Source organism: Gouania willdenowi, chromosome 15 (assembly GCF_900634775.1).
Source record: "Gouania willdenowi chromosome 15, fGouWil2.1, whole genome shotgun sequence".
Taxonomy (NCBI): domain Eukaryota; kingdom Metazoa; phylum Chordata; class Actinopteri; order Blenniiformes; family Gobiesocidae; genus Gouania; species Gouania willdenowi.
The window spans coordinates 8,741,962-8,768,979 of record NC_041058.1 but is presented as its reverse complement, the minus strand read 5'-3'; the positions used below and the strand labels follow the sequence as shown (position 1 = coordinate 8,768,979).

At 37.5% G+C, this 27,018-nt stretch overlaps 1 protein-coding gene across 7 annotated transcripts; it reads right to left on the bottom strand.

Annotated features, from left to right (window-relative positions):
* Positions 1-486: 486 nt before the first annotated feature.
* LOC114476482 (pleckstrin homology domain-containing family A member 1-like) lies at positions 487-26,301 on the bottom strand. 7 transcript variants are annotated; one of them, XR_003675596.1, is made up of 15 exons: positions 26,142-26,301; positions 16,684-16,980; positions 15,040-15,096; positions 14,391-14,436; positions 9,902-9,999; positions 9,362-9,493; positions 7,966-8,106; positions 6,954-7,022; positions 6,409-6,473; positions 6,215-6,278; positions 6,028-6,117; positions 4,341-4,414; positions 3,606-3,680; positions 1,497-1,799; positions 1,273-1,411 (listed from the first exon to the last, which is right to left on the bottom strand). XR_003675596.1 is itself a non-coding variant. In XM_028468048.1 (14 exons), the coding sequence occupies exons 2-14, from the start codon at positions 16,822-16,824 to the stop codon at positions 1,793-1,795; spliced, it is 1,059 nt and encodes a 352-aa protein (XP_028323849.1). In that variant the 5' UTR covers positions 16,825-16,980; positions 26,142-26,301; the 3' UTR covers positions 1,275-1,792. The 7 variants fall into 7 exon arrangements, 6 of the variants coding, with proteins under 6 accessions (XP_028323847.1, XP_028323848.1, XP_028323852.1 ...); XM_028468048.1 differs by having other exon boundaries at positions 1,275-1,799; XM_028468047.1 differs by lacking the exons at positions 1,497-1,799; positions 3,606-3,680 and having other exon boundaries at positions 1,036-1,411.
* Between the last annotated feature and the right edge of the window lie 717 nt (positions 26,302-27,018).

Sequence of the window (27,018 nt, the reverse complement as noted above, 5' to 3'; positions counted from 1 at the left end):
CAATGTGCGTTGACGTGTCATTTCATGTTGTAAATTAGTGAGAAAATCAGGCCAGTGGCCGCTTTGCAGTACCATCACATGAACTGTTGGGTGCAGCGTTGTTTCACTATTTACACTGTGAAGAAGAATTGCGCAACAGATGACAAGCACCAAAAAAAATACTATACACTATATTAAGAATTGCATGTTTTTGAAGGAATTTGGGAAAACTGTAATGGAGACTTTTGACCACTAAGAGGGGGGCAATGCTCCCCCTCCCCCTCGCAAACTGTGTATGCGATGTCGGTGCCCAGTCTTTACAACGCATGCGCGTAGAATACCTCACTTCCTTCACTCACAATCTTTTTACGACAGAACTGCTGGGACGTGATATTTAAACGTAAACCGACCATACGAAGTTTGTTAAATATTTGAATAGTACAAATGTGGCTGTTTTGTGGTGTTTTTGTCAATACAAAATAAATTAAAAAAAAGACAAAAAGGAAAAACCACCGCAAGACGATACATACAAAAAATAGATCAAAACAATACACAACATTGGCAATGAAAAATCAAACAGAAAATAAAATAAAAACCAAAACAAATCAGAATTCACTCAAAACATAAATTTCTAATTCTTTTCAAATAGCGGGGTTTAAACCTTTTAATTAGTACGCAAACTGCCGTAAAATAGGCTAACCGGATGTAGACGCGTTTCACGCATGCGTTGAAAGGATCCGAAAGTGTAAGGATGTGTTAACACCGTACGTGTCTGCAGGGTCATGTGTCACCTTAGACCTCTTCTGCGCATTCACGTCACTTCAGGGTCGCATTCCGTTCATACTCCAAACTGATTGAAGACGCATTTAATATGTAATATGAACAATTACACACAAAAAAAATCTGAATTGTGCATTAAGACCTGCAGTGTGAACGTAGTCTTGAATGTAGTTCAGATGTGGTCTAACGTGCGTCTCTTGGACACAGAAGTCGCTCCAGGGGCCACGAGGAGCCTCTGAGAGTTCTTCTCGTTCACAGGTTTCTTCTTCTCTGCGATCACACCTCACACTTCGCTCACTGGCAGATCAGTGTCGTCCAAATTCATGAGTGATTCAGGAAATTTGGGATCGAAGCTGCTCCGCCGTCGCCATGGCGACGACTCCTCGTCGTCGTGGTTGTCTACGTGGAGCGAGTGGCAGGTCACTTGGCCAGGTGCGTCTCCTGCAGGGACAGGCGTGCCTGGGCGTGGCTGTGATTGGGGCGTGGCAACAGGCTCATGAAGTGCTCGCTGTCCCACGCCAGGCTGCGGGCGTGGGCCGCACGGGACAGCAGCGCCCCACTCTGGGTAGCATGGGGGCAGGGCAGACACGGGCGAGCGAGGGGCGGGGGGACCCGCGGGGCTGCGGTAAAAAGTGGAACGGCTGCCGTGTTCCTGGAGCAGAAACAGAAAGTAGACATTGTTAGATTTTCAACCATCCACTGGTGCTCATGGGCCATTACAAAGGTGAGTTACAGACTTTGGGCTGGAACCAGCACAGCTTGAAGGTTGGAGGAGCTGGAGAATGTATCGTTGAATACAAGAGAAGAAAGATGTAGAAGCTGCAGCATAGGTAGTAGTAGTAGTAGTAGTGGTAGTGTTGGTAGTAGTAGAAGTAGTAGTAGTAGTAGTAGAGGTAGCAGGGAGAGCAGTGTCAGGGTTTGGTTTATTTAGTTTTTGGTAGTCTCGGGTTGTGGTGGAAGTTCAAGCAGTAGTAGTGCCATGGATGCAGTGGGTGGTAGTTGCTCGTTATTCACAGCTTTTCACTGTCAGATTTCAATCTCTGGAAAAGTCAAACAAAAAAGCAAGTGAAGAAAAAGGGGAAAAGAGGACAAAAAGTACAGGAGGCGAGGAAACAAACGCTTCTGAGAAGCCTGAGTGAGAAAGCAGCGACACAAACCTGTAGAAGCAACCGTTTCATTTCATAGATGTAGTGTCAGACTGTCCCCCGTCCATTTGTTTCTTTCAGAATCATTTTATGAACTCAGATGTGAGCACATGGACGACTACAACTACCTTACAGCTCACCTTGGACTAAAAACCCTCATTATCTAAACTTTTTATGTTTAATCCAACACTCTGGGAAGAGATGCCAAGAGCTGAATCCATAAGTCCACACTTAAGCACAAAGAGAATCTTAATAGAGATTTGACACAAAATGGCGATACTTAAGGGCAAAGGTTCTCAACCTTGAGGTCAGGACCCCATTTCAGCTGCACCAAACTTGCCATATTTTTAATACTTTTTCTTGCCATGTTTTTGCTTCTTTTAATGCATTTTTGCTACATTACTCCGATTTCTGACACTTCATCAAATTTCAATGTTTTTTCTGCAGATTTTGTTCTACTTTCAAGACATTTTTGGCACTGTTGCATATGTTGACCCATTAGTCAATTTTAACCTCTTTTCACCATATTTCATACTTATTTTTTCCAATTTAATAATAACACATTTAATTTGTAACACACTTTTCATTCAGGGAATCTCAGAATGCTACACAAAAACACACACATTTAAAATCAATAATAATAAGCCTTCTTAAAAAGGTATGTTTTCAATTTAGCTTTAAAAGAGTCCAGGTTTTGTATTTCTCTCAGCTCCACGCGGAGGCTGTTCCAAAGCAGAAGGATCTGTCCCTCATGGTTCCACACTTGGTGGTAGGAACATGAAGGTGGAGGCTACTGGATGAACTGAGGGTGCGGGTGGAGGGTTGCCATGATACGAGGTCCTGCAGCTATAACGGAGCCTGACCAGTGATGCATTTATGAGTGAGTAGCAGGATTTTGTACTCAATCCTAGCAGAAACCGGAAGCCAGTGCCAACTTAACCACATTCACCATTTGTCGCCCATTATTTGCCAGTTTAAACTAATTGTTCCTAATAATTGTTCCAATATTGACACTTTGAACCCTTTTTACCACTTTTTCTGTCTGTTTTTGGCCACTCTAATTTGCTACTCTTAAACCGATTTCTGTGGTTTTTAGAATCCCATTTCACCACCTTTTGTACCATTTTGGTCACTTTTAACCCATTTTATTCTGATTAAAACAATCATTTACATTTTTAGGATGACTATGTACTATGGCGCAAATAATAAACTTTCTGGAAACAGTGGATATTATTCAGATAAATAAATAAATATAGTTATGACAGATTCATATGACAACGGATCATCATTTTGTTAACTTTATGGATGGGTCCCAAAAATCTCTCCCCTTTATTCCCCCTTACAGATGGCCCAATCTCCTTCCTTCTTCAAAGTTCATGTCTGTGTTCAACCACCTTCAGGTAAAGTGGGGGTCCCCTTTCTCTGGAACCTATATTTTGGGGGTCATGGGCTGAAAAGGTTGAGAACCGCTGCTTTAGGCTACAGTTGACTACAAATGCTGATCAAATATCCAATAAGGCTTTGATATTGCCCTTTTTTAGTGGGTAAAAATGCTATAATTGGATGCTCAGCTCAGGACATGTGGATTCATCCATTAGGTGATCTCAGTGTAACGCTGGCCATCTGTTTGTTAAATAGTAATACAAGAAGACATCATGAAAACATCATCATTTGTATGAGGGAAAGAGAAATAAAACATACAGGCAGTGAACAGGAGGGAGAAGGAGAGACAAGCAGGACGTCAGACATCTAAGACAGGTACACAGCTGCAGCAGGCTGCAGAGAACAGGGCACAGAAGGTGTGAAAGGCACAGTAATATATACACACACACACACAGAGAGAGACACACAACAAAGTTGCTTTTGTGTTTGAGCAGAAGTTGTGTTTGGATGTCGTCGACTGATAGGGACAGATTAGAAGCTAAAGCGGTGCAAATGGAGCGAAAACAAGGGAGCGACAGCAGGGTTTCAGATAGATAGGATACCTTCAGGGTCTTAAAAAACAGATTTTTTTCAGACTATAATTGACCTTCGCTGACCAGCTGGTGGCATCAGCCGTCACATGCAAGACAAGAAAGCTTAGCACATCCTAAATAACAAGATCTGCACCCGTGTAACTGCAAGCTATCAGGCTAATAATGGCATGAGCGTGTTGTTAGGTGAGGAGGAGGAAAATAAGGAGAGGAATGAAGAAGCTGGAGGGTGAAGGGAGGAAGGCTAGCTGTGTTATCAGAGCCATTCGTTCAGGGCGTGGTCGTTTTGTAGCCAAAAAAGGAAAAACAGAAAGAGCATCAGATATAGTCAGATCTGATGTGCTGCTTTGATGTCTGCAACCAAAAAAAGGCCAGCCAGTGAGAGAAGGGGGAAAAAAGGGTTTCTAAAGATAAACTCAATCAAAAAAGGGGGGATGGGGGGTGTTTAGACGAGCTGACGTACGTGCTGCTGCACTCCCCGATTCGAGTTGTATACCTCTGTATACAGGGGTTCGACAGCCGTCTGGCCTGCCGCATCTGCAACAACACAGTGCAAAGCAGGGTTAGAGCAGATGGGCCGACTCGCTACTGGAGGAGGAGGTGGAACCAGTGTGATGGGAATAAAAGGAAAGGAAAGAGAGGGCAGGTAGAAAAGGCCAAGGACGGACACGTCGGAAACAAAAGGAAAGACACAAGAGGCCAGACGGCGGGGAGCGAATACTGCATGTAGAACAGAAACCACAAACTGCAGCATTAGATCATCACTAGTTAATTTGGCCTTCAACCTCATACCAATGATTCCAGCAAGATTTTGTTAAAGTTTCATTTATTCAGACAACTGTTCCTCAGGACATCCACTTTGGTCATCTAACATGTTCCGACTGTCAACTGCCAGTCTTCTTCAGAGGTGTCTTCTGATCGCTATGATGTTTCCGTAGCAACATCTTGTCGAGGAAGTTTAAATTTTTTATTATAAAAAATTAGCTGGTACCTTAGTAACCAGCTCGTCTTACTGGGGTCCACATAGACAACAATAAAATACAAACACAGAACAGAAAATAACATCAACTATGATATTTCATATTAGAAATACAATTAATAATAAAACCCCGTAAGAAATTTAAAGGCACACGTTTAATAATCCTCATGAATAAAATTTAAAAAACAGATCATTTTCTGACAACAAAACAGAAACACTCGACATACAGCATTCTAAAATGTGATTTAAGTTTCTTTTTAAATTCCTGTTTACCTTGAACACAATGCAGATAGTGAAGCAGACCTTTCCAAACAGTTATTGCTCTGCAGATAAAAGATAAGGAGCTTGTTTTTAGGTGAGGCACTTGCAGCTTACCATTGCTAGACAATCTAGTGGCATAGTCATGGATAGTGTTTTGATTAAGAAGTCAGGTGTTTTACTGATCAACACTGATTTAAGCATTACAGCTGTGTTTAAGCCTAACCGATTTTTGACGTGCAGCCTTTATTTGGGACCATCTGCAGCTTTCTAAGCTGACTTTTGGTGACAGATGCCCAAATTACACAATAATACTCAAGGTGATAGAATACTAAACTCTGCACAATCTGACAAGAGAAGTCCAGCAACAAAGGATGCACGTTTTCTAGAGATACCCACTGCTCTTCCCATCTTTAAAATGATTTGATTAATATGAAGTCAAGGAAACATCGAAGGAAACATCAAAGAAAACATCAAAGCAATCAGCAGACGCCTCTGACGAAGACTGGCAATTGACAGTCGAAACATGTCGGGAGAACAAAGTAAATTTCCTGAGTAACAGTTGTCTAAATAAATGAAACTTTAACATATTAGTCATACCAATAGTTTCTCAGTAAAAGTCTTCACAAAAACATCCTCAATATTCTAATTGTTCTAAATATTTTTCAACCACAATATAAGCTTTATCCATCCCTTTGCCACACATGCTTATGTTGTCAAGGTCTCCGCGTGCACAAGTCCATCCCAGTTGAGTCTTGGCATAAGGAAAGGTGCACTATTGGCAAACCACCGGTTTATTTCATATATAAAATAACAAAATCTTTAACCTCTGGGTATGTCAACGCCTCATTTCTCCAGTTAGTTGTTGCATGCACTCACATTGCGTTTGATAAACTTCCAGTGAGATACATACTGAGGCGGCAGACCTCCCAGGCCCTCGCTGGGCAACAATGGCCCCCGAAATAGCCTTGATCCAGCTGTGCATCTCCTCTGGACTGTCAGCCTGGAGAAGATTTAGATCAAATGTCAGACAATGGAGCAGAAAAAAAACAGAAAAAGATCAAGAATGAAAACATGATGGTGCACAGAAAAGCATGTACCTGTATGTAAAATGTCCGTGATGAAGTCACAACTTCAAAGAGATTATCTCTCATCATGATGTCACTGCACAAACAAAAAGCAGCTTGGGTCACAGTCAAATCATCTGTATCTTTCTGTGTATCACAGGTTTTTGTTGGTATTTTTGTGGACAAAGGCATCTTTGTACAGTGGGAGGGAAGTCAAAACAAAATACCTCTGTTTGCACTCCTGGACTTTGTGAACCTCCTTCAGAGGGATCATTCTCAGAGGCTCCTTCTCCTAAAATGAACACAATAGCAGTTCATACCACCAAATAAACATTGTTGTGCAGTCTACGTACTTTTCTTCACAATTTACTGGAAAGAACAGAGGCTAAAATGCTCGGTTACGTTGCATAGGGAGACGAGAAGTTTCCCTGAAGTAACAGAAAACTGAGAGTTGACCAAATGTAGACAGAGAGTCTGTGCCTTTGGGGCCTGTTGACGGGCAAATAAACAGACAAAGTTGCTAAATAAGGGCAAGAGCCTGAGGACGAGGAAGGGACAAGCAGAGGACACGAGTGTGAGAGGTTGAGGGAAACGAGGCATGATGGGACACGTACAGAGAAGTCGGTGAATTCCTGCGAGAGCAAGTCCAGACTAAGGACCAGTGAGTACGCGCACACTCTCGCTTTGCCTCAGACTGAACACAGCAGTGACGTCTAATCGACAGGTGAAAAACATTTCCTATGAGCAGAATAAAGAAGATTTGTTGGAATACCAAATCTGACTTGAAGTAACTCATGGCGTTTTCTTCCAGGAGGAAATATCTGCGTTTCCAGTTCCTCATCTGTGGGAGACAGAGAAAAAAAGATGTTCAGATACCTAAAGCACCACAAACTGGGACACTTTAGGGCCAGGTGGACAACTATTAACACAGTGGGGGCCACAAAATCAACATTCATGTCACTATTTAAATCAATGACTGATTTGAGCATTAATACAGGAAAGAACAAATGATTTGTGTGTGTTTTTGGAGTCATATTTGAATATTTGTGTTGTGGTTTTGTTTTTTATACATTTTGTTGATATTTTTGTGGTCTTGTGTCTGTAGTCTTGTGTTTTTTGAGTAATTTGGGAGTTTTTGTTATCCTGTTATAAAATATTATTTACTCATTTGTTTGAAGTCTTGTGCAACGTCAAGGTGTCAAACTCAAGGCCCGGAGGCCAAAGCCTGACCTTTAGAGCATCTAATTCGGCCCGAGGGAGACAGCAAAATGATGGGGGAATCAAATTACCAACCAGTTCAGCTTCAGATTACTCACAATACACAACTTCAATGAAGCTCAGCAATATTTGCAGGACTCACAGTTTTCCCAATGCTTATATCACATGGCAGTCATTTCCTGAAATTATCTCACAAAAGTTCACCAAATTAAATAAAACTGGTCCAAGTAGAGACTGATATCTGTCAGTTATTGCTTGAATTTAGTCGTTGCCTTACATTCTGTACTTATCATTAATATGAGGAAGTGCAAACAAGGGGGACTTTAAAAAAAAAAATACTTAATATCCCCTGATAACCTGAGAAATTACTATTTATTTAACTATTCATTTTAAGCTAATTGCTCAATGAAGAGTTGACTTCAATCTTTTATTTCAACATATTCTCACATTATTTCATCAATCTTTGGATTCCACTCCTTGTATTAAATGTGTTTGTCATTTTTTCCTAATGGATTGAGGTTTGAAAACGCTGCTAAAAGGCGCACTGAACCAAGCGTGCTGCTCACCACAGCTCCCTGCTTCACACAGTAGCCCGACTTAATGACGGTGTGGTCCTGAGCGGGTCGACCCAGGAAGTACGGCAGCTGGCTGTGGGAGCGATGCATGGCCTCTCGCTCAGCTCTGTCGGCGCTGTCGCTTCCTTCGTGCTGGAGAGAGAAGAACCATCAAAATTTATTTAAAAAAAAAAATGGTTTTCAAATAAAGTAAATCATGCTAAATAGAGTTTATGGAAAATAATCATCTGCTGAATGTGCGTCAGTATAAAAAGCGTAAGATTTTGAAGTTTGTTTGTTGACTCACTCTAATGAGTCACTTATTAAGTTTTAATGAATAAATACCACACTGGATCAGGAAAAGTTTTAAACAGACACTGGCTGATGCATTCATCTACTTTTATTATTTTGTTCTCTGTATAAGATGTGGTAAATGTATGTACATTTGGCTTTATACTTTTGTATTTTTTTTAATTTTTCTTTTTACTTTTCTCTAGGTGACAGTGGGTTTTAAGATGTTCCAGTGTGGAGTGGGTCTATGTTTCAATGTTTTTTCAGAAATTCAATAAACATATTAACACTAAAAAATACCAATTGCACTGCAAGAAAAACAGCTATGTGTACATTGCCCTCAGATTCAAAATGCAAGATTTTAAATTATATAAAGAAACTGTTTAAGGGAAGCACTTCTTATGTTTTGTATTTACAGAAATTTTTTAGAATTTATACTTGGATAACTAGGGGTGTCCCGATCCAATATCGATATGGGACTGATATTAGCCTGAAAACAAATTGGATTGGTTTCTTTTTTTTTTTTTTTCCCAATTAATTTTTTATTTATTTTCTCCAATTGTAGAATACTGTAGATATTATGTTGAAGGTTAAAATTGAATGCAACCATTTGGTTAATAATAAATGGGTCAGTTTTTCTCATGCCTACTGTTGCTGACTATTGTTCTCTGTTTGAGTGACATCACTTGATCAAGTCTTTTCTAACATTCCACACTACAAAATAAGTAATTATTATTATCTTATTAAAGAAAAAGAAAAAAAAAAGTATGTATGATTCATGCTAATATCGGATCAATATCGGTATCGGGCGATACGCAAGGTTGCAATATCGGTATCATATCGGAAACGAAAAAGTTGTATCGTGACATCCCTAGGGATGATAACAAATTAGTTTTTCCCCCTTTACTACATATTTTAAAAAGCTACAGATTTACTATGATGGTACTTTGAAATAAATACATGACTTTATATTAAAACTCGATACTGAGCAGATATTAATGCACTTCAACAACAATTTGTAATCCTTGTAAAAACGTTTAAAAAATAAAGTGTAATACACCAGCCTGTACAGTATCTAACCATGATGAGGTGAAGTAAAGCAGTGGTGGATGTGCACCTGTGTGTGGGTGACGATGGGGACCCCCCCAATGATCTCCGTCTTATAGGAAGCTTGTTTTCTGGTGCCCACGACATCTGGCAAAGACCTCTGGTTCTCAGAGCTCTGGTGGCCATCATTCAACTTTGGCACCTTGAGAAAAGTTATAGAAAATAAGCGTTAGCGCCCAAATTAAAGAGGATCAATTTAAGCAACACGATTGAATTAAAACTAAGAGTGTATGAGGTATTGTGGCTGTGTGCGCTTGGCAAATTGTAACATGTTTTATATCCATTTCCTCAGTGCATGTCAGAGTCTTGATGGAGAACAATGGGAATCGCTCTTTATCCCACAGACCCTCAAATAATGCAACATCCTGTTTGTCATACTCTGACTCACGTCCATCTTGTTTCTTGAAGGTCTGTGCAGAAAGTATCAGCTCATCCCACGGGACAAAACGTGATGAAGAAAGGTCACGATTGTCTTCATGATAATCAGTGAGTTTACAGTGTGTGTGTGTGTGTGTGTGTGTGTTTGTGTGTGTGCTTGTGCGTGTCTCACAGTAATCTTGGTGGCTTTATTGAGAGCGTTGACCCAGTCGACCAGGTCCTGCTGGTCATTGGCCTGCAGGAAGAACTTCCTCATCCCGGCATTGATGACTAATGGATGATTAAAAAAGCAGCAGTGAGACACAACAGACAAAGTGAAAGTATGTTCATACATTTTATAGCACATAAAGTATTCTCTAAGAAAAAACCCACACTATGAATTTCATTTTTAATCCAGCAGGAAAATCACACACAAAAATAAAAAATGAAGATTTTGGTCTGGTGTTCAGATGTCCCGACAGGGCTTATCTGTTAATACTGATAAGTAGAAATTAGGCACATTTAGGGATGTAAGGATGTATCCTAAATCAGCTAAAAATCAATGCAGATAAGAGGGGATTAACATCAATACATCACAGTATGTGCTTTGATACTCTGCTTGATATGCACACACAGACACCTAAAGAAAAATATGTACATTCCAAGCCAGGAACATAAGCAAACTTTTCTTACTTTTGTTCTTAAAAAATATAAATTTTTGTTCATTTTTGCATGATGATAAATGAAGAAATGTGCAGTTTATATTTTGGTTTATGTGTTCAAACAGTCCAAACGGTTTGTAAGAAGGTTATTATAAGAAAATATAAAATGTATTAGTTTAAAAATCCTTGACAATTTAAAAGAAAAAATAACCTGTATTTTGACTAATCTGTTTTTTTCTTCAAAATATGAACCCTATGTATTCAAATTGAAAGGAGTTCAGTGCATCATTACATCCCAATCTTTGATTTGACCCCAAATCACCCCAAGGTCAATTTTAACAAAAATGGTCAAAAACATGTCAATAAAGTTTCTACAAAAGCAAGTAAATCAACTAAAAAATAACAACACTAATTTCCTCAGTAATTGTCAGTTTTAGTAGCTTTAGTACATGTGGCTGCAATCCCAGGATTTTATAGAGTGTGACTGCTCAGTAAATTCAGAGGCTACTTTTAGCATCAGCTAGCATCATTTCAGGCATGGGATTGGATCAACATGTGGACTGTCTTTTTAGGCAATGTAAAAAGAATGTAGTCATCTAAGAGCATTTATGGGGTTTAAATGAAAGAAGAAAACCAGGACTCTGTTCCACTGAGGACCAGTAAGATGCTCGTTGCATGTAAATGTCTGAATGCCCAGCCAGCTCCAGCTGCCTTAGTTGGCTCCTATCTACCCACTTCTTCTGAGCATGACAAAAGGAGGGAAAAAAGGGCCCAAAGCTACAAACCACTAAATATCCTCTTACATTTCCACACTATGTGAATACAAGCAAACTCCTATTTTTGACGTTTTGGGTCGAACGCTGATTAGTTATGGATCAGGATTAGGAAGCTACTGGAACTTGAGTCTCTGGTTTCCTCCGTTGACTATAAATCCTCCAGTTCTGCTGCTTGCACAAGCCTTGTGTCTCCTTCATTTCCTTTCAACAGCAAGGCAGTAAATCACACTAGGGCAAGACTGGTGACGGCTGAGCTGTAAAAAAGGCGAACTGTGGGACAATGAAGATCATTCTTCCTTTTTCTGACCGAGACACAAGCCAGACTTCACTCTTCCCTTCAACACTTCCAATGCAAAAAAAACTGTAGCTGATGTTTTGGATCAAACTAAAAGAGGGGCTACCCGATGTGACTCACTGTCACTCATTACAGAACAATGCAAGCTGCTGGGAAATGAAGCCTGGAACCCAAGCTCACACAAGTGCCGTCAATCTCACAATTTAAGATTGTGGAAGAGGAATTCCGTTTTTTTTAAATATATATTATTCCTCTCTCTTATACTTACTTGGACAATTGGAAGCAGCAAGATTTCTAGACACAACGTGCAATAAGAGTAGTTAAAAATAACCGTTCATCTCCCAATCAGGATCCGATGAGGATGTCGGCATCCTGTCATAACCTCAACAAAAGCAAGTGGTGCGCACACAGCCAGACAATCTCCCATACACGCACGCGCGCACGCACGCACACGCACACGCACACACACACACACACTTTTCCCCAACACCAGCATTTCCTACCATTGAAGTGAAGCAGAAGGTTTACCAAACCATTAACAATTAACAAGTCATCAAACAATGTTGATGACTTGGGTTCAGGTGAATTCATCCAGACATCCAAAGACAATATTAAGTGATTTTCAGAAAATTCTCTGATATTTACAAGCATCGCATATGAGTAGGGATGTAACGATTCACTCAACTCCGATACGATTCACGATACTGGGTTCATGATACGATTCTCTCAAGATTTATTTTACAAAATGGGACTGTAGACAAATGATGACTGAAAAATATTCCTAGAAAATACTGCACTATTTTCCTTTTATTTTTCATTGTCAAAAAAATCCCTTGATAAACTATTCAAAACAATGCAATTTAACTAAAAATAAATCTTGAATGAAAAAAATAAAGCAATAATACAAATGAAGACGAAGCCTATTAATTTAAATTCTGGTTCTATAGTAAACAATGCAAAACTGCATAATAGTTCTTTTTCTTTTTAAAAGTGCAACTGAAAATGTTTTTTGTGCCTTAACAATTGGACTTTAAAAAAAAAACAGTCATTGCACTGTATTTACGTCAGATATTTGTTAGGACCAGCAGAGGGCGCTGGTAACCCAGTGGTCGGTTGGCATGCAGATATTCTTGCAGTGAAGAAGAGATGCTATGCGCTAGCTGACAGAACTAATAGAAAAACGTGACTTTTACACATATTCACGTAATATTACAAATATTATTTCGGTGCTAAAGGGGTAAGGAATCATTTATGAACATGTTTAAGAGTAGAAGGCGGCCAGAAAGAAAGTAGTAGCAGATTCCGCCCGCCGCCTATGCCTACAAGAGAAGGATAAATAGATGGCGACCTCTGCTGTTTAAAAAGTACTGCGATTCAATTTTCAGAGAATCGATGTGAACCTTGATACCTATGAATCGATTTTTAATTAATCATTACATCCCTACATATGAAAATGAAAAATCACAGGCTATCTAAAAAATAAAAGATAGACAACTAAAACTTTCAGGTGTGACAACAGCTCAATAAGTAATAGCTTTCTTATTGACATCGATCTAGCATATCCATAGTGTATTTCCATTCCGGAGGCTAATCCAGGGAATCTTACCAAAGAAAACACTAACTCAGACATTGGCAAATGGCGGCCCAGGGGGCCTAATTTTGTGAGGGCCCCCAAAGTAAATAGATAAATTGATTCCAAAAACACACATTACAACACCAAAAATGCACAAAATGACTCCAAACACAACATACATGAATATAGAGGGTAAAAATGCACAAAATGACACCTAGAATACAGGAAGTCACTCCAAAAACACACAAAACAACAAAAAATGTATGTAATGACTCCCAGAAAACCACAAAAAACACACAAAAAATATGCCAACAAAAATGCACAAAAACAAAATAAAACAAACAAAACAACCAAAAAAAAAAAGGACACAAAATGTCTAAAATGAGAACAAACAGTAACACAGACAAAATGAGAGAAAAAATGCAAAGCAAAAAATTACTCCAAAAACAACATTCACAAATAAGGAATAAAAAAATGCACAAAATGACAAGAATAAATGACTCCAAAAACACACAGAAAACCCAGAGAAAAACCACAGCAAACACACACACTGAGACATAAATAAACAAAATGACACAAAAAAAAACAGAAAAATGACTTTAAAACCAAAATATGAGAACAACAATGCAGACAATTATGATAAAATATACAAAACAACAATAAAAACACACAAAATGACTCTGAAATGAGAACAAACAGTAACACACACACACAAAATTAAATGAAAACAAAAATTATACAGGAAAACGTTTTCGTTCTTCCTGTGTAAATGCTTAGATCGATCATTATTCTAAATGCTGACATGAATGTTGCCATCAGACAATCAACAACATTCAGCAACAATAACTATGAATAATTATTTTTCTATGTGTAAGGATCATCCGTCGCAGATAGGTGTTCATAACTTCTGAGTTACACAGCAAACTGTTCTTCTTTTGTTATGGTATTTCTAACAAAATAGAACATGTCACTGAAAAAAAATGTTATCTCCAAAGCACCACTGCAAAGTCATTACGCTACCCAACATGAACCCTCACTGTGACCTGCTGCAGCATCTTCATATGTTGACTAAACAGATCCAAACAAAGCTGCCTGGTCAGCCATGGAGAAAGTACATACTGTGAGGTGCAATGCTGGATCAAGGTCGGTCCTTTAGAAAACAGTCAGTGTGCTTAGTCTGAGCAAGCAGGTATTTTAACAGTTTCAATTCATTAAAAAATATATTTTTTTTTTGTCATTGGTTTTCCTTTAAGATAAACAAATACAAAAATAATAAGAAAAAAAATTAAGATATTTCTGAGGCATACAGTTATTTTTCCTAAATTTCACAATAAATGCTTGTATTTTCTTTCCCAGGTAAAGTGATATATACTTACCAAAACAAAATTCAGCTTTAGGCCTCAACTTGGTGGCATCGCTGACCTAAAATGAGAAATAAAGTAAAGAATTTCAACATCATGACTAAACTCAGGGGTGTTAAACTAATTTTAGTTCAGGGGCCAAATACACAGCAGTTAATCTGAAATGGGCCACAGATTTTCGGCGGGAATACCTTCATGTAAAAATAAATATGTAATATCAAAGCAATAAGTGACATATATCAATCCCTGCAGGATATTCATATATATATTCATATTGTGGGCAATTTTTATGTAATTTCGGGACATTTTATGAAATTATTTGAAGGAATTTGCAGGATTTTGGAAAAATTGAGAGTTCTTTTAACAATGTGAAATTAAAAATGACTTCCATCATGTGATATAAGCATGAGGGAATGTAAGCCCTGCTAATATTGTGGCATTTAATTTAATTTGTGTATTATTTTGGCGATATCTACAACTCAAACATTTGGCAATTTACACAATAATTCATGTTTTTACTGTTTTGTTTTTATCCTGCAGGCCAAATTGGATAGTCTAAAGGGCCGAATTTGGCCCCCGGACCTTGAGTTTGACACTTGACTAAAGTTAAAAGTATTCAGATTTTATTTCTAAGTATTTGTTGTGTTGTGATGATGCACACTACCTTGGAAATGTAGGTGAGCTTAAGCGAGCCGACACAGTCTGCACCGACTGGCAGGTTCTGAAGGAAGAAAAATAAAGCACAAATATGATGACTAATAGAAAAGCAAAGGAGAATTTACTCATCTTATTGATGACTAAACTCAACTTTTCTCCAGTAAATCAATATGAAAACAGTCGGGGCATAATGTTGGCTGGACTCTGACAGTTAATTCCCTGGCAATGTTGCATTTCTGAAACTAAAAGCTCCAGCTATAACATCATTAAAATTTAACTTTTTCAATCTATAAAAAGAAAGAGACTGAATAAATTATTTAAAAATTTCCTGCGCGCTACATCATTTATGAATACTTAACGAACGCAGCAGGCCCTCAAAAAAATGACTTGTGCACGACCCAAAAGCAGAGGGAAACCAGGACAAAACTAGCATGCGGGATAACAATGTAGATGCCGAGTGATGTCGACACAGATAACTGGTAGTAGTGGAAAAGCTGGTTTAACCCTCTCCACCTGATTCATAGTCGTGACAGACCCTCCTGCAGTGTGCATGCAATATGAGCTTCCCCATTCTGTCAACTGGAATTACTAAATCACAAGTTCCGTGTCCTTTGCACGTCAGTGTAGCAACACAAGCATTCAGAGCCACCTTAATTCTGTGCTTGTAATGAATGGAGGGAACTTCACTTTATGAGTGGATTCAAGTCGGAAGCACAGCTGCATGAAAACTAATCCTCTGCACAAATTGCTGACTGAGATTAGGTTCCATGTAATCGACTCTAATTAATTCCTCAACAAAACACTTTACTCTAGATGTTCCGCATAAAACAAAGCTAACGGCGAGGCCAGACATGGGTAACTGGCCCTCGATCTTATTTTATGCGCCCCCCAAAGTAAACGTATAAAATTTAAAAAAAACACAAAACAAAAGCAAAAATACATGAAAAATACAAAGAATTACAACATTGCAGGAAAACACAGTAAAAGACAAGAAAAACACAGAAAATACTCCAAAAACACACAAAACGACTACGAAATTGAACAAATTGACAACAGTAATACACAGTGACTTCGTAAACCAACAATACAAACAAACAAGCTAAACGACAACAGATATACATAAAAATTACTTCAAAAAATGCGAAATGACAACATAAATGCACATTCTGACTCCAAAAAACATACATTTAACACAAAATTACTCAAAAAAATACACAATTACAGAGAACGACAGCAAAAGTACAAAAAGTCAAGAAAAACACAAAAAATGACTCTGCAAACCCACAGTACTATCAAACAAGCAAAACGACAACATAAATATGCAAAAAAATTACAGAAAATGAGAACAAAAGTACACAAAAAGACAAGAAAAACACAAAAAAATTACTCAGCAAACCCGCAGTACTAACAAACAAGCGAAACGAAAACAAAAATACAGAAAAATTACTCCAAAAACATGAATACACAATAGGACTCTGAAAAACATACACTTTACACACAAGGACAACAGAAATGCACGAAATGCAATCATTACAAGCAAGACAACAACAGACATACACATGACAGAAAAACAAACAGAAAAACATACAGAATTACTATAAAAACTCTTTCCTGTGTTGTTGCTGATGCAGCCGTGTGTGTGTGTGATTACCTGAGGGTTGTCCATGAACCACACCAGGCTCTCCTGTTGTGTGTCTAGGATGAAGTAGCGCCGCAGGAATTTGCCGCTGTTCTCGATCTCCTCGATGTCCAGAAACCCACAGATGCGGTTCTGTCTGTCCACGTAAGGCATCTTGATTCCGAGACATTCCCTGGCCTCCTCGGGCCGGGAGTGAAGATTGTAGATAAAAGCAGGGGTGGGTGGTTGTGGTGGTTGCAGGAGAGGGAGGGGTGGGTGGTGGGGGGAAATACAGCAGTCAAGCTGGATTGTTGGTGGAAAAAAAAAATCCTTCAGAAAACAGAAGAAAAAACAGACAATCAGAGGAGAAAGTTTCAGTTTTATCTGTGGTGGAGCTTCCCTCACTATGACACCAGGAGTTCACTTGGTTACACTTGATCATGTGACACAAGCCACATCCCCGCCTTTATCTTTTTACATGCCACTCCCCCCGTGCCCCCATGCACACTGCCGTCATCACTTATGCCTTCTTTTTTTAAATGTTTTATGTCAATTTTACTGACAAATTGCAATAGTTTACAAATCAGTAGAACATAAAGAGAAAAAAAAAATCAAAATCCTCTGCACCCAGCCGTCTGACATTGTTTCAGTCTAACAAAATACTTAAACATAAATCACAATCTATATATATATATAAACAAGACTGAAACAGGCAGAAGGAAAAATGCTTATATGCCCAACATAAATAACAATCAATTAAGTTACACACAAAACATACAAAAGAAATGCAAGCATTTAACAAATAATACAAAATATATAAATACATACTGACAAGTACCTTCTTTTATATACAACATTGTCCTTATTTTACCCTGTGTGAGGTGGACAGGGTTTGTACGAGGTGGATTTTTTTTTTTTTTTTTAAATCTTTGTAAAAGCACTTGTTATTGTATGAAAAACGCTTTTTATGAATAAAGATTGATTTGACTTGATCACAGTAAGTCACTGGGAGGTACAGGAAAAAAACAGTTTCAAAAACTTTAGAGTATTTCTAAGTCTTCATTAGTCCAGCGCTCTGTAACATACAGAGCTATGCATGAATGGAATTCATTACCAAGTCACTTTAAACAACATAATCTTTATATATTTTTTAAAAATCCCTAAAGGCTAAAGAGATATTATTTATGAAGAAACTTTAAAGCCAAACACTATTTCTAATACTTCGGAGCATTTATGTCTGTTGTTGTTAGTTGTTGAAATGTCTGTTTTGTTGGTGTAATGTGATTATTATTTTCATTGTATAAATTGTATTGTCATTGTGTAATTTGTGGACCCCAGGAAGAATAGCTGATAGCTTATGCTTAAGCTAATGGGGATTCTAACAAACGAACAATTATAATAATTAAACTTGATTTAAGGGGGGATTTTGAGAATTTTTAATTTATAAATATGGAATTTTGCCATTATTATGATGAAAGATATTGATTTATTTTTGTTTTTAAAGATAAAAATAACATCTTTTGGCGTTATTACTATTGTGCTTTGGGTTCTGTTCTATACAAACCGTATTCCAGAATAATAACGTATATGGGCAGTGGTAAAACAAATATTTAATCTTTTGAGCTTCATTAAAATTAAAAGTGCATTCATCACTCTTATCTGAAATTAATATGTTAGAGGAATAAATAATTTAAAATTTTGAAATGTACTTCCTGATTTTATTATATATACAAAATTGAAAGCTGCATAACCAAGCTTTTTTCCCACTTTTCTACTTTAGATTTAGAAAATGTGAGTTCCACATTGCTTTACCTCTGGGTGTGATTTTATTGTGAAAATGGATTTCTTTCACCTTTACCTTCTCCGCCCACTCCAACTCACTCATTTCCTCGCAATAATGGCTTTCTCATCTGATTTGGCGAGCCTCTGTCAGGCCCCGCCCTTGTCACAGCTGAACACCCACATGCACTTTACACCCCCACCCCTCCCTAAAAATCAACAACAGTGAGCTCAGCTTTTTTTTACAACACAGAGAAAACGACACCGTATGGAGATTCTTGAGGGAAGTTTGTCTTCAAACCTGCAGCTCTCTGTAGATCAATAAAAAGTAAATGATTGCTGTGCAAGTGAAAGCTAGCGCTGCAAAGTCTGCTGCTCGTGTAAGCATACTGTCGCGTTAGAGTTGGGGCTGCCGTCGTCACCCACATATTCTAGAGCGAGCCTAAAATATGTGTGAGATGAGTTTGTGAAAAGCCAAAAGATAAAGACGCTCTTTCTACACAGCAATGAGTGGGCTGTGTGGGTGAATGAGGGCCGAAGAGCGTACACAATAGGTCCGGTTGTTGTGCACGGACTTGGTAATGGGGGTATGTCAGTGCTACACGAGTCATCTTGTTTGACACACGCAAGAGAACGGAGGCAACACTCATGGCGCTACACAAACGCTGGCTGTCGTTAACGGGTACATCACTGCTCAGACGGAGATCCTCTATACGTGCTACCAGTGCTGTGCAATGTGGAGAAAATGTTATATTACGGTATAGTAGGGCTGCACAATTATGGCCTAAATGATAATCACAATTATTTTTATCAAAATTGCAGGGTTCTCGCGAGCTCTGTTGAGCGTAGGGGCCCCGACGTAGTAATTATGGTAGATTTATATCCCTATATAGTATTTCTTCATTAAAATTACATGAAATCAATGGTAAATTGATATTCATTATATTTTATTATATAAAAAATAAACTACAAAACAAAATATCCAAAAATGTTTGAGAATGTTCTCAATGAAGAAATATTCCTTTTGCTACATATACTGTTGTCTAATGCAGTGATTCTCAACTGGTGGGTCGGGACCCAAAAGAGGGTCGCAAACCTGTACTGGGTGGGTCGTGGACAACTGGTCAAAAATAAATTAATACTTACTATCTATCATGTTGAACTTGTCTTTTATTTTGAAAGAAACTTTTCTTTTGACAGGGGTGCTGTGAAATGCATGTTACACGGAAAAATATATAGATTCATGTTTTAAAATTATATATGTATGTTTTCAACAGCTATGTTAGAAAAAAATTATTTAGTTGTTTGAAGTCTAAAAAAACTGTCACCATTTATTGACCGTGGTAAAATGTGGGTCCCAAGGTGAGACCAGTTGAGAACCCCTGGTATAATGTGTTCTGATTTGTAAATTTATGTGTGAAAATACCACCAGGGGGTATAAAAACCAACAATAATGGCCACTGCTATTGTTTACCTGTAGTGAATTTTACTCCATCAAAGATCATATTCTTTAAAAGTCCTTCTAGATCAACAGGAGATAAACGAACACTTCCATTAATGAGACACTTCTGCAGCTATTTTGCTTGGAAGAGTCATATTGGCTGTAGTGACATAGTTTGTAACCAGACTACTTGATGATTCAGATCGCTCCGGGGGACCCAATCTGGCCAAAAAAAGCAGCGTTTCACCACCGCATACTAGAGATGTAACGATTAACCGCAAGGCAGTTAAAAATCGATTCATAGGTATCACGGTTGATATCGATTTTCTCAATATCCACAAGTGTAGGCGGCGGGCGGAGTCTGCTAATACTTTCTTTCTGGCTGCCTTCTACTCTTAAATATGTTAATAAATGATTCATTAACCCTTTAGCACCGACAGAATATCTGTAATATTACTTGAATATCTGTAAAAGTCACGTTTTTCTATTAGCTCTGTCTGCTAGCATAGCTTCTCTTCTTCACTGCAATATATATGCATGCCAACTGACCACTGTGTTACCAGCGCCCTCTGCTGGTCCAAACAAATATGATGTAAATCAGTGTAATCACAGTTTTTTTTTTTTTTTAAAGTCCAAATGTTAAGGCACAAAATACATTTTCAGTTGCACTTTTAAAAAGAAAAATAACTATTATGTAGTTTTGCATTGTTTATTATAGAACCAGAATTTAAATTAATAGGCTTCATTTTCATTTGTATTATTCCTTTATTTATTTCATTCAAGATTTATTTTTAGTTAAATTGCATTGTTTTGAATAGTTTATCAAGGAATTCTTTTGACAATGAAAATTAAAAGGAAAATAGTACAGTATTTTCTAGTTTTTTTCCCAAGAAAAAAAATTTGTCTACAGTCCCATTTTGTAAAATAAATCGTGAGAGAATCGTATCGTGAACCCAGTATCGTGAATCGAATCGTATCGGGAGTTGAGTGAATCGTTACATCCCTACCGCATACTGCAGTATGCATTTTCTGCATCTATGTGGCACTAAACAAACACTTAACGCTCATGTCCGAGCAAAAAGTCACACATGCTACGGGAAAATGTTTAAAAACCACTCGGTATAATCTATGGTGATTCAACACAAGGTCTTCTGGATACAACAGAGCACCATGAGCTCCACTACACCAAGATATAAAAAAACCAGAAATCTAACGACAACCATGTAATTTATTAAGGTACTTAGTCTGCAAGGTGAGATAAGTGCTTTCTTTCTCATCATCACCAATAAAAAAATCTTTCAGACAGTAACATTTATTGTTCCAATCTTGTTTATCAAAATATCTTCATACCCTTAACTGCGTGATATCAGAAACCGCAGGACCAATGATAAACAGTAGGGGTGTGTATTGCCTGGCATCTAGCGATACGATTCTTATCCGATATTAAAATATAAGGCGATTATTGCGATTTCTTTTTTAATATATGACTTAAGAAACAACTAATCTGTAAATGTGTACACCTTCATGAGAACATTATGTATGAAACATATTTTCATACATAAAATGATTGGCATATTTTACACTCAACAATCTGCCTGTGGCTTTTAAACCAACTTAACTGAGGTATATGCCTAGAACAACCAATAAATGCAGAAAATTAGTACTTTCTTTTTAAATTTTATTGAAAAAACACAAGCTGGTCAACATACCCAGGTTTCAGCGCACTTCTTTGTGCAGTCACAATGTTCCCTGCAGAGGAAAATACTTTCCTGTTTAAATAAAGGTAAAAAATAAAAATGTATCAATGTTTTTTTTTTTTCAATGAAAATAAATCAATATGGATGCATTTAGAATTGATCCAAGAATCGTGCAACGTAATATCGCCCAATCAATTTTTTTCAACACCCCTAATAGACAGTCATCTGAAAGCAAATGCTATTTTATTGCATGTGGTGTGATGTTATATGTGTTTTTTTGCTAGGTTAAACTGGCCAAACACGCAGGCTAAAAAGCAAATTGTTGCTGGGATACAAATGTGTTTGCTCTTTTGGGACACACAAAATAAAGCTTCCTGTGCAGCATGTGGTATACAATGAGAGGGATGTAGTGAAGGAAAGCAACAAAAAAAAGCCAGAGGACAGTGGAGGCCAATGATGAATGTAAGGCCTGATGGTAACAGCTGACTCTTTCCTAGTAAGGTAAACACAGTGTTCTCTTTACGGTCATATGGTGGCCAACTGGTCCCACACAACAGGCAACAAGTCAACAGTGTAAACCGGAGCTTTCAGCGTTTCTCATTCTTTGATCTTATACACACCAGCTGTACAATCAAAAGCAAGGAAACAGATGGAAAGTCCATGTCTTATGTTCTTACATACTTCTTAGGTTTCTATTCAAGTATTTTGTACCAACTTTCTCTCTCTCTTTATTTAATTTTGACAGTCATTCCACCTCTTTTACAGTCCAGTAGCAGTTCCATTTTTAGATAACTTCTATTTAAAATGTTGGAGTTTAAAATCTTTTTAAAAATCCCATATGGGACGAGTTACGGAAGAGGATTAGAGCCAACTTTGATGGAGAAAAAAATCTTGGGCAAATCAAGAATAAAGACTAAATGTTGTGAATAAAGTCAAAAAAGACTAAATTAAAGTTGAAATTTTAAAATACAACAGAGTTGATAACCTCTGGGTACCGCACGATAACGATCATCTCACAATATGACAATACTGCAATTATCGATATATTGGTCAGAAATCAATCCACGATAATTTTAGACATAATATTGTGATAAAAGTCAAAGGTCTGCTAATAAAGTCAAATCTACGGAAGCTGACGAGGGCCAATTCACAACAAACAGCAGATCTTGGCCATCAACAAAATGCTGTGTATCGATGAATGCATTAAACCAGCGATTCTCAACTGGTGGGTCGGGAGGAACCAAAAGTGGGTTGCGGACAGCTGGTCAAAAATAAATCAATAATGTCTCTCATGTTGGACCAGTCCTTTATTTTGAAAGAAACTTTTCTTTTGACAGGCATGCTGTGGAATGCATGTTGCACAGGAAAACACATATATTTATGTTTGTGTGTGTTTTCAACTGCTATTTTTGAAAAACTACAATGGGTTGGTTGCGATTTAATGATCGTGGCATAATGTGGGTTCCAGGGTGAGACCAGTTGAGAACCCCTGTGTTAAACTATACTTTGAAGTTGGATTTGAAGACACAATTGAAGAGATATTGCCCAAAACTTAATCGGTTCAGAAGGAAAAATCAGTAAAGTTTGGAAGAGGTGGAGCATTCAGTCCTGTCTGTGGCTGTTGAGGAGCTACGGAAACAGATTAGGGTCAGTTTGGATGGAAACTGTTGTGTATGGTGAATTAGCCCTCGTCCGCTTCTGTAGATTTGACTTTTATCACAATTTTTCTAAATTTCACCTTTAATTTCATCTCTTTTACTTTAATCTCCATATTGTATTTCAATTGTATTATCGAAATTTCAACTTTAATCTAGACATTTCGACTTTACACGTGACAACTTTATTCTTGATTTGCCCAAAATTATTTTCTCCATCAAAATTGGCCCTAATCCACTTCTGTACTAATTTATATTAGTGCTGGGTGATATATCGAAATTCAAGATATATCAAATTCTCTATTTTGGTGATATAGAAAATTATAATATCACCTATATATATATATATATATATATATATACAGTATTTATATATGCATACACTGTATAACTGCTTTCGTCCTGTACTTTGTTGTTGTTTTTGTTGTGTTTCTACTTGCATTCTTTGACTTACAATATTTTATTTTTTTAATTAAAAAAAATAAATATTTTTTTTAATCGATTTTTGAAGTTTATGAATTGATTCAGAATTGTGGATGATTAGAATCGCGATTCTTATGTGAATCATTTTTTTCCCCCACCCGTAATATAAATTTTATAGCTTATTTTGTCTTAAAATACCTGTTTTAAGAGTTGTTGCTTTTGCTACTTCTCAGAACAGCATGAAAAGCACAGTTGGATGGATTTCCGAGTGCGTCCCCTAACCAAGACCTTCCTCTAAACAAGCCACACTCCAGAAGTCACTCACACGTGCTGTCCCTTAGAGAAGTGGTTCCCAACCTTCCTTGTCTTGTGTACCCCTTGAGCCTTTTTGTCATACCATGAGGACTCCCTCACTCATACGTGTTAATAATTCTCCCAAAAGTAGAACATAACACAACTAAATATTTAACGCAAATCATTTTATTTCATCTTATTAAATTGAAGAATTAATATTCAGGCATTATCTTCTTATTTAACTAAAATTAAACATAAAATTATGTTCCCTTCAAGGCAATAAAAATTATAACTATAAGAAATAATATTATAGAAAACGTCGGTATTATTAATATTGTATTATCATTACTATTATAATGATAGTTAAGTAAAATAATAAAGTTGAAATTAGAAAAAATAAGAATAAATAAAAATAATAAGTAATATAAATAAATAAATACAGAACAAATAATTAACCCACCTGTGTTATATATAAGTGTTATGACATTTCCCACAAAAGGAGCTTCTTTGAATATGTCACCTTTAAACAGGCATTTAAACTTTAAAAAACAAGTCATTGCGCACACGTACTATTATATTGACGGACTTGTGAAATGACTGAGAATATTTTTTATTATCTTGGAAATAAATCTTAATTTTTCCACATACCCCTGCAATGTGCTCACATACCCCTGGTTGGGAAACACTGCCTTAGAGGAGAAAAAGCCAAAAGTGGCACATGTTGTACAGCTGTTTGTTAATAAATGTGCCTGTGTGTAAGATTTTATTTTGAATTAAAACTATAAAGATTCATATCGTATACCCCCATTTTGAGGAAAAAATATTGAGATATGAATTTTTGTTCATATCACCCAGCCCTAATTCATATGCAAGCATATTCCTTAAAACTTAGATGTTGGTTGGGTGAACATCTTGAGGGACGCTGCTCATTCTGCACCATTTAGTTTTTGTTGTTGCTGGTAATTCTACCTGAGTGTGAAATCTGCATGCGAATGACACAAAAAAAAAAACCTGATCCAGCAGTGGAAGAAAAAGCAGCAGCAGCAGCAGTGGGCAAAGCATTTGGTTTGGCAAAGACTGAGGACAGATATGACTAGGAGGGGAACACTGAGGTGTGAATGTGTGCTGAGTCAGGCTTTTTCTACAGGTCAAAGGTCAAACAGGTCATTGCAGCTCAGCTGAAAAGACTCACTCCTCAATGGGCCACATGAGGACAGGAGGCTTGACAGGCCTTTACAAATAAACAAGGTCATGTTACTTATTGCAATTATATAATGTGGCTGTTTCTAGTGTCACAGCAGGAGAGTTTAAATGCATTTTACTGACATTACTTCTGTGCTGCAGGGCAAGTTTAACAAAAAAATAAAAAATAAAAAACTAGGTATAAATTAAATAACTTCCATTAAAAATATATATATAAATTCTAGATACACAGACATGAAATTCTCCGATTCCTTGGATGCATCCGACGCTTTCAAGTGTTTTGGTTCAATGTGTTTCTGTGTTGGTTGGTGAACCACTACCTTCATTTTATTCCGCCTGACAAACATTTGTCATATTTTAATCTATTTCAGGTAAAACAAGACACACGATTTAACATAATTTAAAAGCACGAGAAGTAATCATAAATATTTGTAACATTATAACATCCGCATCCGGAAAATCTGAGCCGAAATGCGTCAAAAATCATGACGTGACGTACTCCTGCAAATTAAAGATTAAACAGTTTTTTATGACAATATTAATATGTATTAAAAAAAAAAAAAAACATGAGGATATAAATCAGGAATACGCATTAAGACCTACTTTTCCCCCAGCAGTGTGCGTTAACGGTGATCAGCGGCAAACTCCGACCCAACCGGAAGTCAATCATAAAGTAACAGCATAACCAGTGGACCCTGAGCACGAGCCTCAACTTCACTGCCAGGCGTTAGCTTGCTGCTAGCTTACATCGTAGCCTTGAAATAAAGCTCAAAACAACCACTGGCTTCACCATACTCCACATATAACTACCAAGTCTCCGAGGCTGATCATGTTAGCGATAGCTGTGCCCTCACCGCCAACAACTTTCGTCCCATTAACCTCACCGTGCTGTGGTGACTTCTGCTAGCCAGCTTCATGAATCATTAACAGGCGAGAGAAATTGAAGTTGCAGAGGTGGTGGATGAGTTATTTGAGGCTTAAAGCTCCAGTGAGGCTTACCAGAGTCTTGTGTGAGGCAGCGGGAGCCCCTGGACGTGGCCTGTCTGCCTGTGTGCGTCTCTCAGCCCATCTCCCCTGATACAGGACTAGTACACCACACTACAGTACACCACACCGCTCCAACAGGCTGAGAGCTAGTGCTGCTGCTGCTAGTGAGGACATCTGCTGTGATCAGAGCCTCACTCCAAAGTAGAGCTGGGCAATATATCGAGATTCAAGATATATCGAGTTTTCTATTTTGGTGATATAGAAAATTACAATATTGCATAATATATATATATATATATATATATATATATATATATATATATATATATATATATATATATATACACTTGTGGAAAGACAGATCAGAAAGAAATAGAAATATGGATTTTGGTCCATATCACCCAGCCCTAATACAAGTTATAACTAGGCAAGACCTGTATTTGCAAGGCGAATACATACAGTATGTGGCAATTTGAAAAAAATTGGCAAAAATGACAACCTGTGTCTGGATTTGTTGACAAGTTTGTTCTTTTTACTAATGAAATTGAAAGTATTAATGCAGGAAAAACAGAAAACTGACCTTGACCTTAAATATGATCTTAATTGAAGGTCAAGGTCACACATTGAAAGGAGATGTTTTTCAATGGTGCCAGTCTGAACACTGTATCTCAATTTGTGCCCAAGTTATATGGAAAAAAGTATTTATTTATTTATTTAATTTTTTGCGACATCATGAACATTGACTCCTACCAATATTTTACTGGTGGGTCGTACAGCTTCGGTCCAACGAAATAAAATACTCCACTTGGAATGAGCTTTTCAAAAATGTAAGCATCGAACATGTACGATAAATATTAGTAGAGATGTGGAAAATTTTGGTTTTTGACAC

Excerpts from the sequence above, each read along its gene's own strand:
- LOC114476482 (XM_028468051.1), bottom strand. The coding sequence starts at position 16,824 with ATGCCTTACGTGGACAGACAGAACCGCATCTGTGGGTTTCTGGACATC. Across the intron at positions 6,279-6,408 it reads GTCCAGGAGTGCAAACAGAG|TGACATCATGATGAGAGATA; the intron begins GTATTTTGTTTT and ends TTGTTTGTGCAG. Across the intron at positions 4,415-6,027 it reads CTGGGAGGTCTGCCGCCTCA|ATGCGGCAGGCCAGACGGCT; the intron begins GTATGTATCTCA and ends GTGTTGTTGCAG.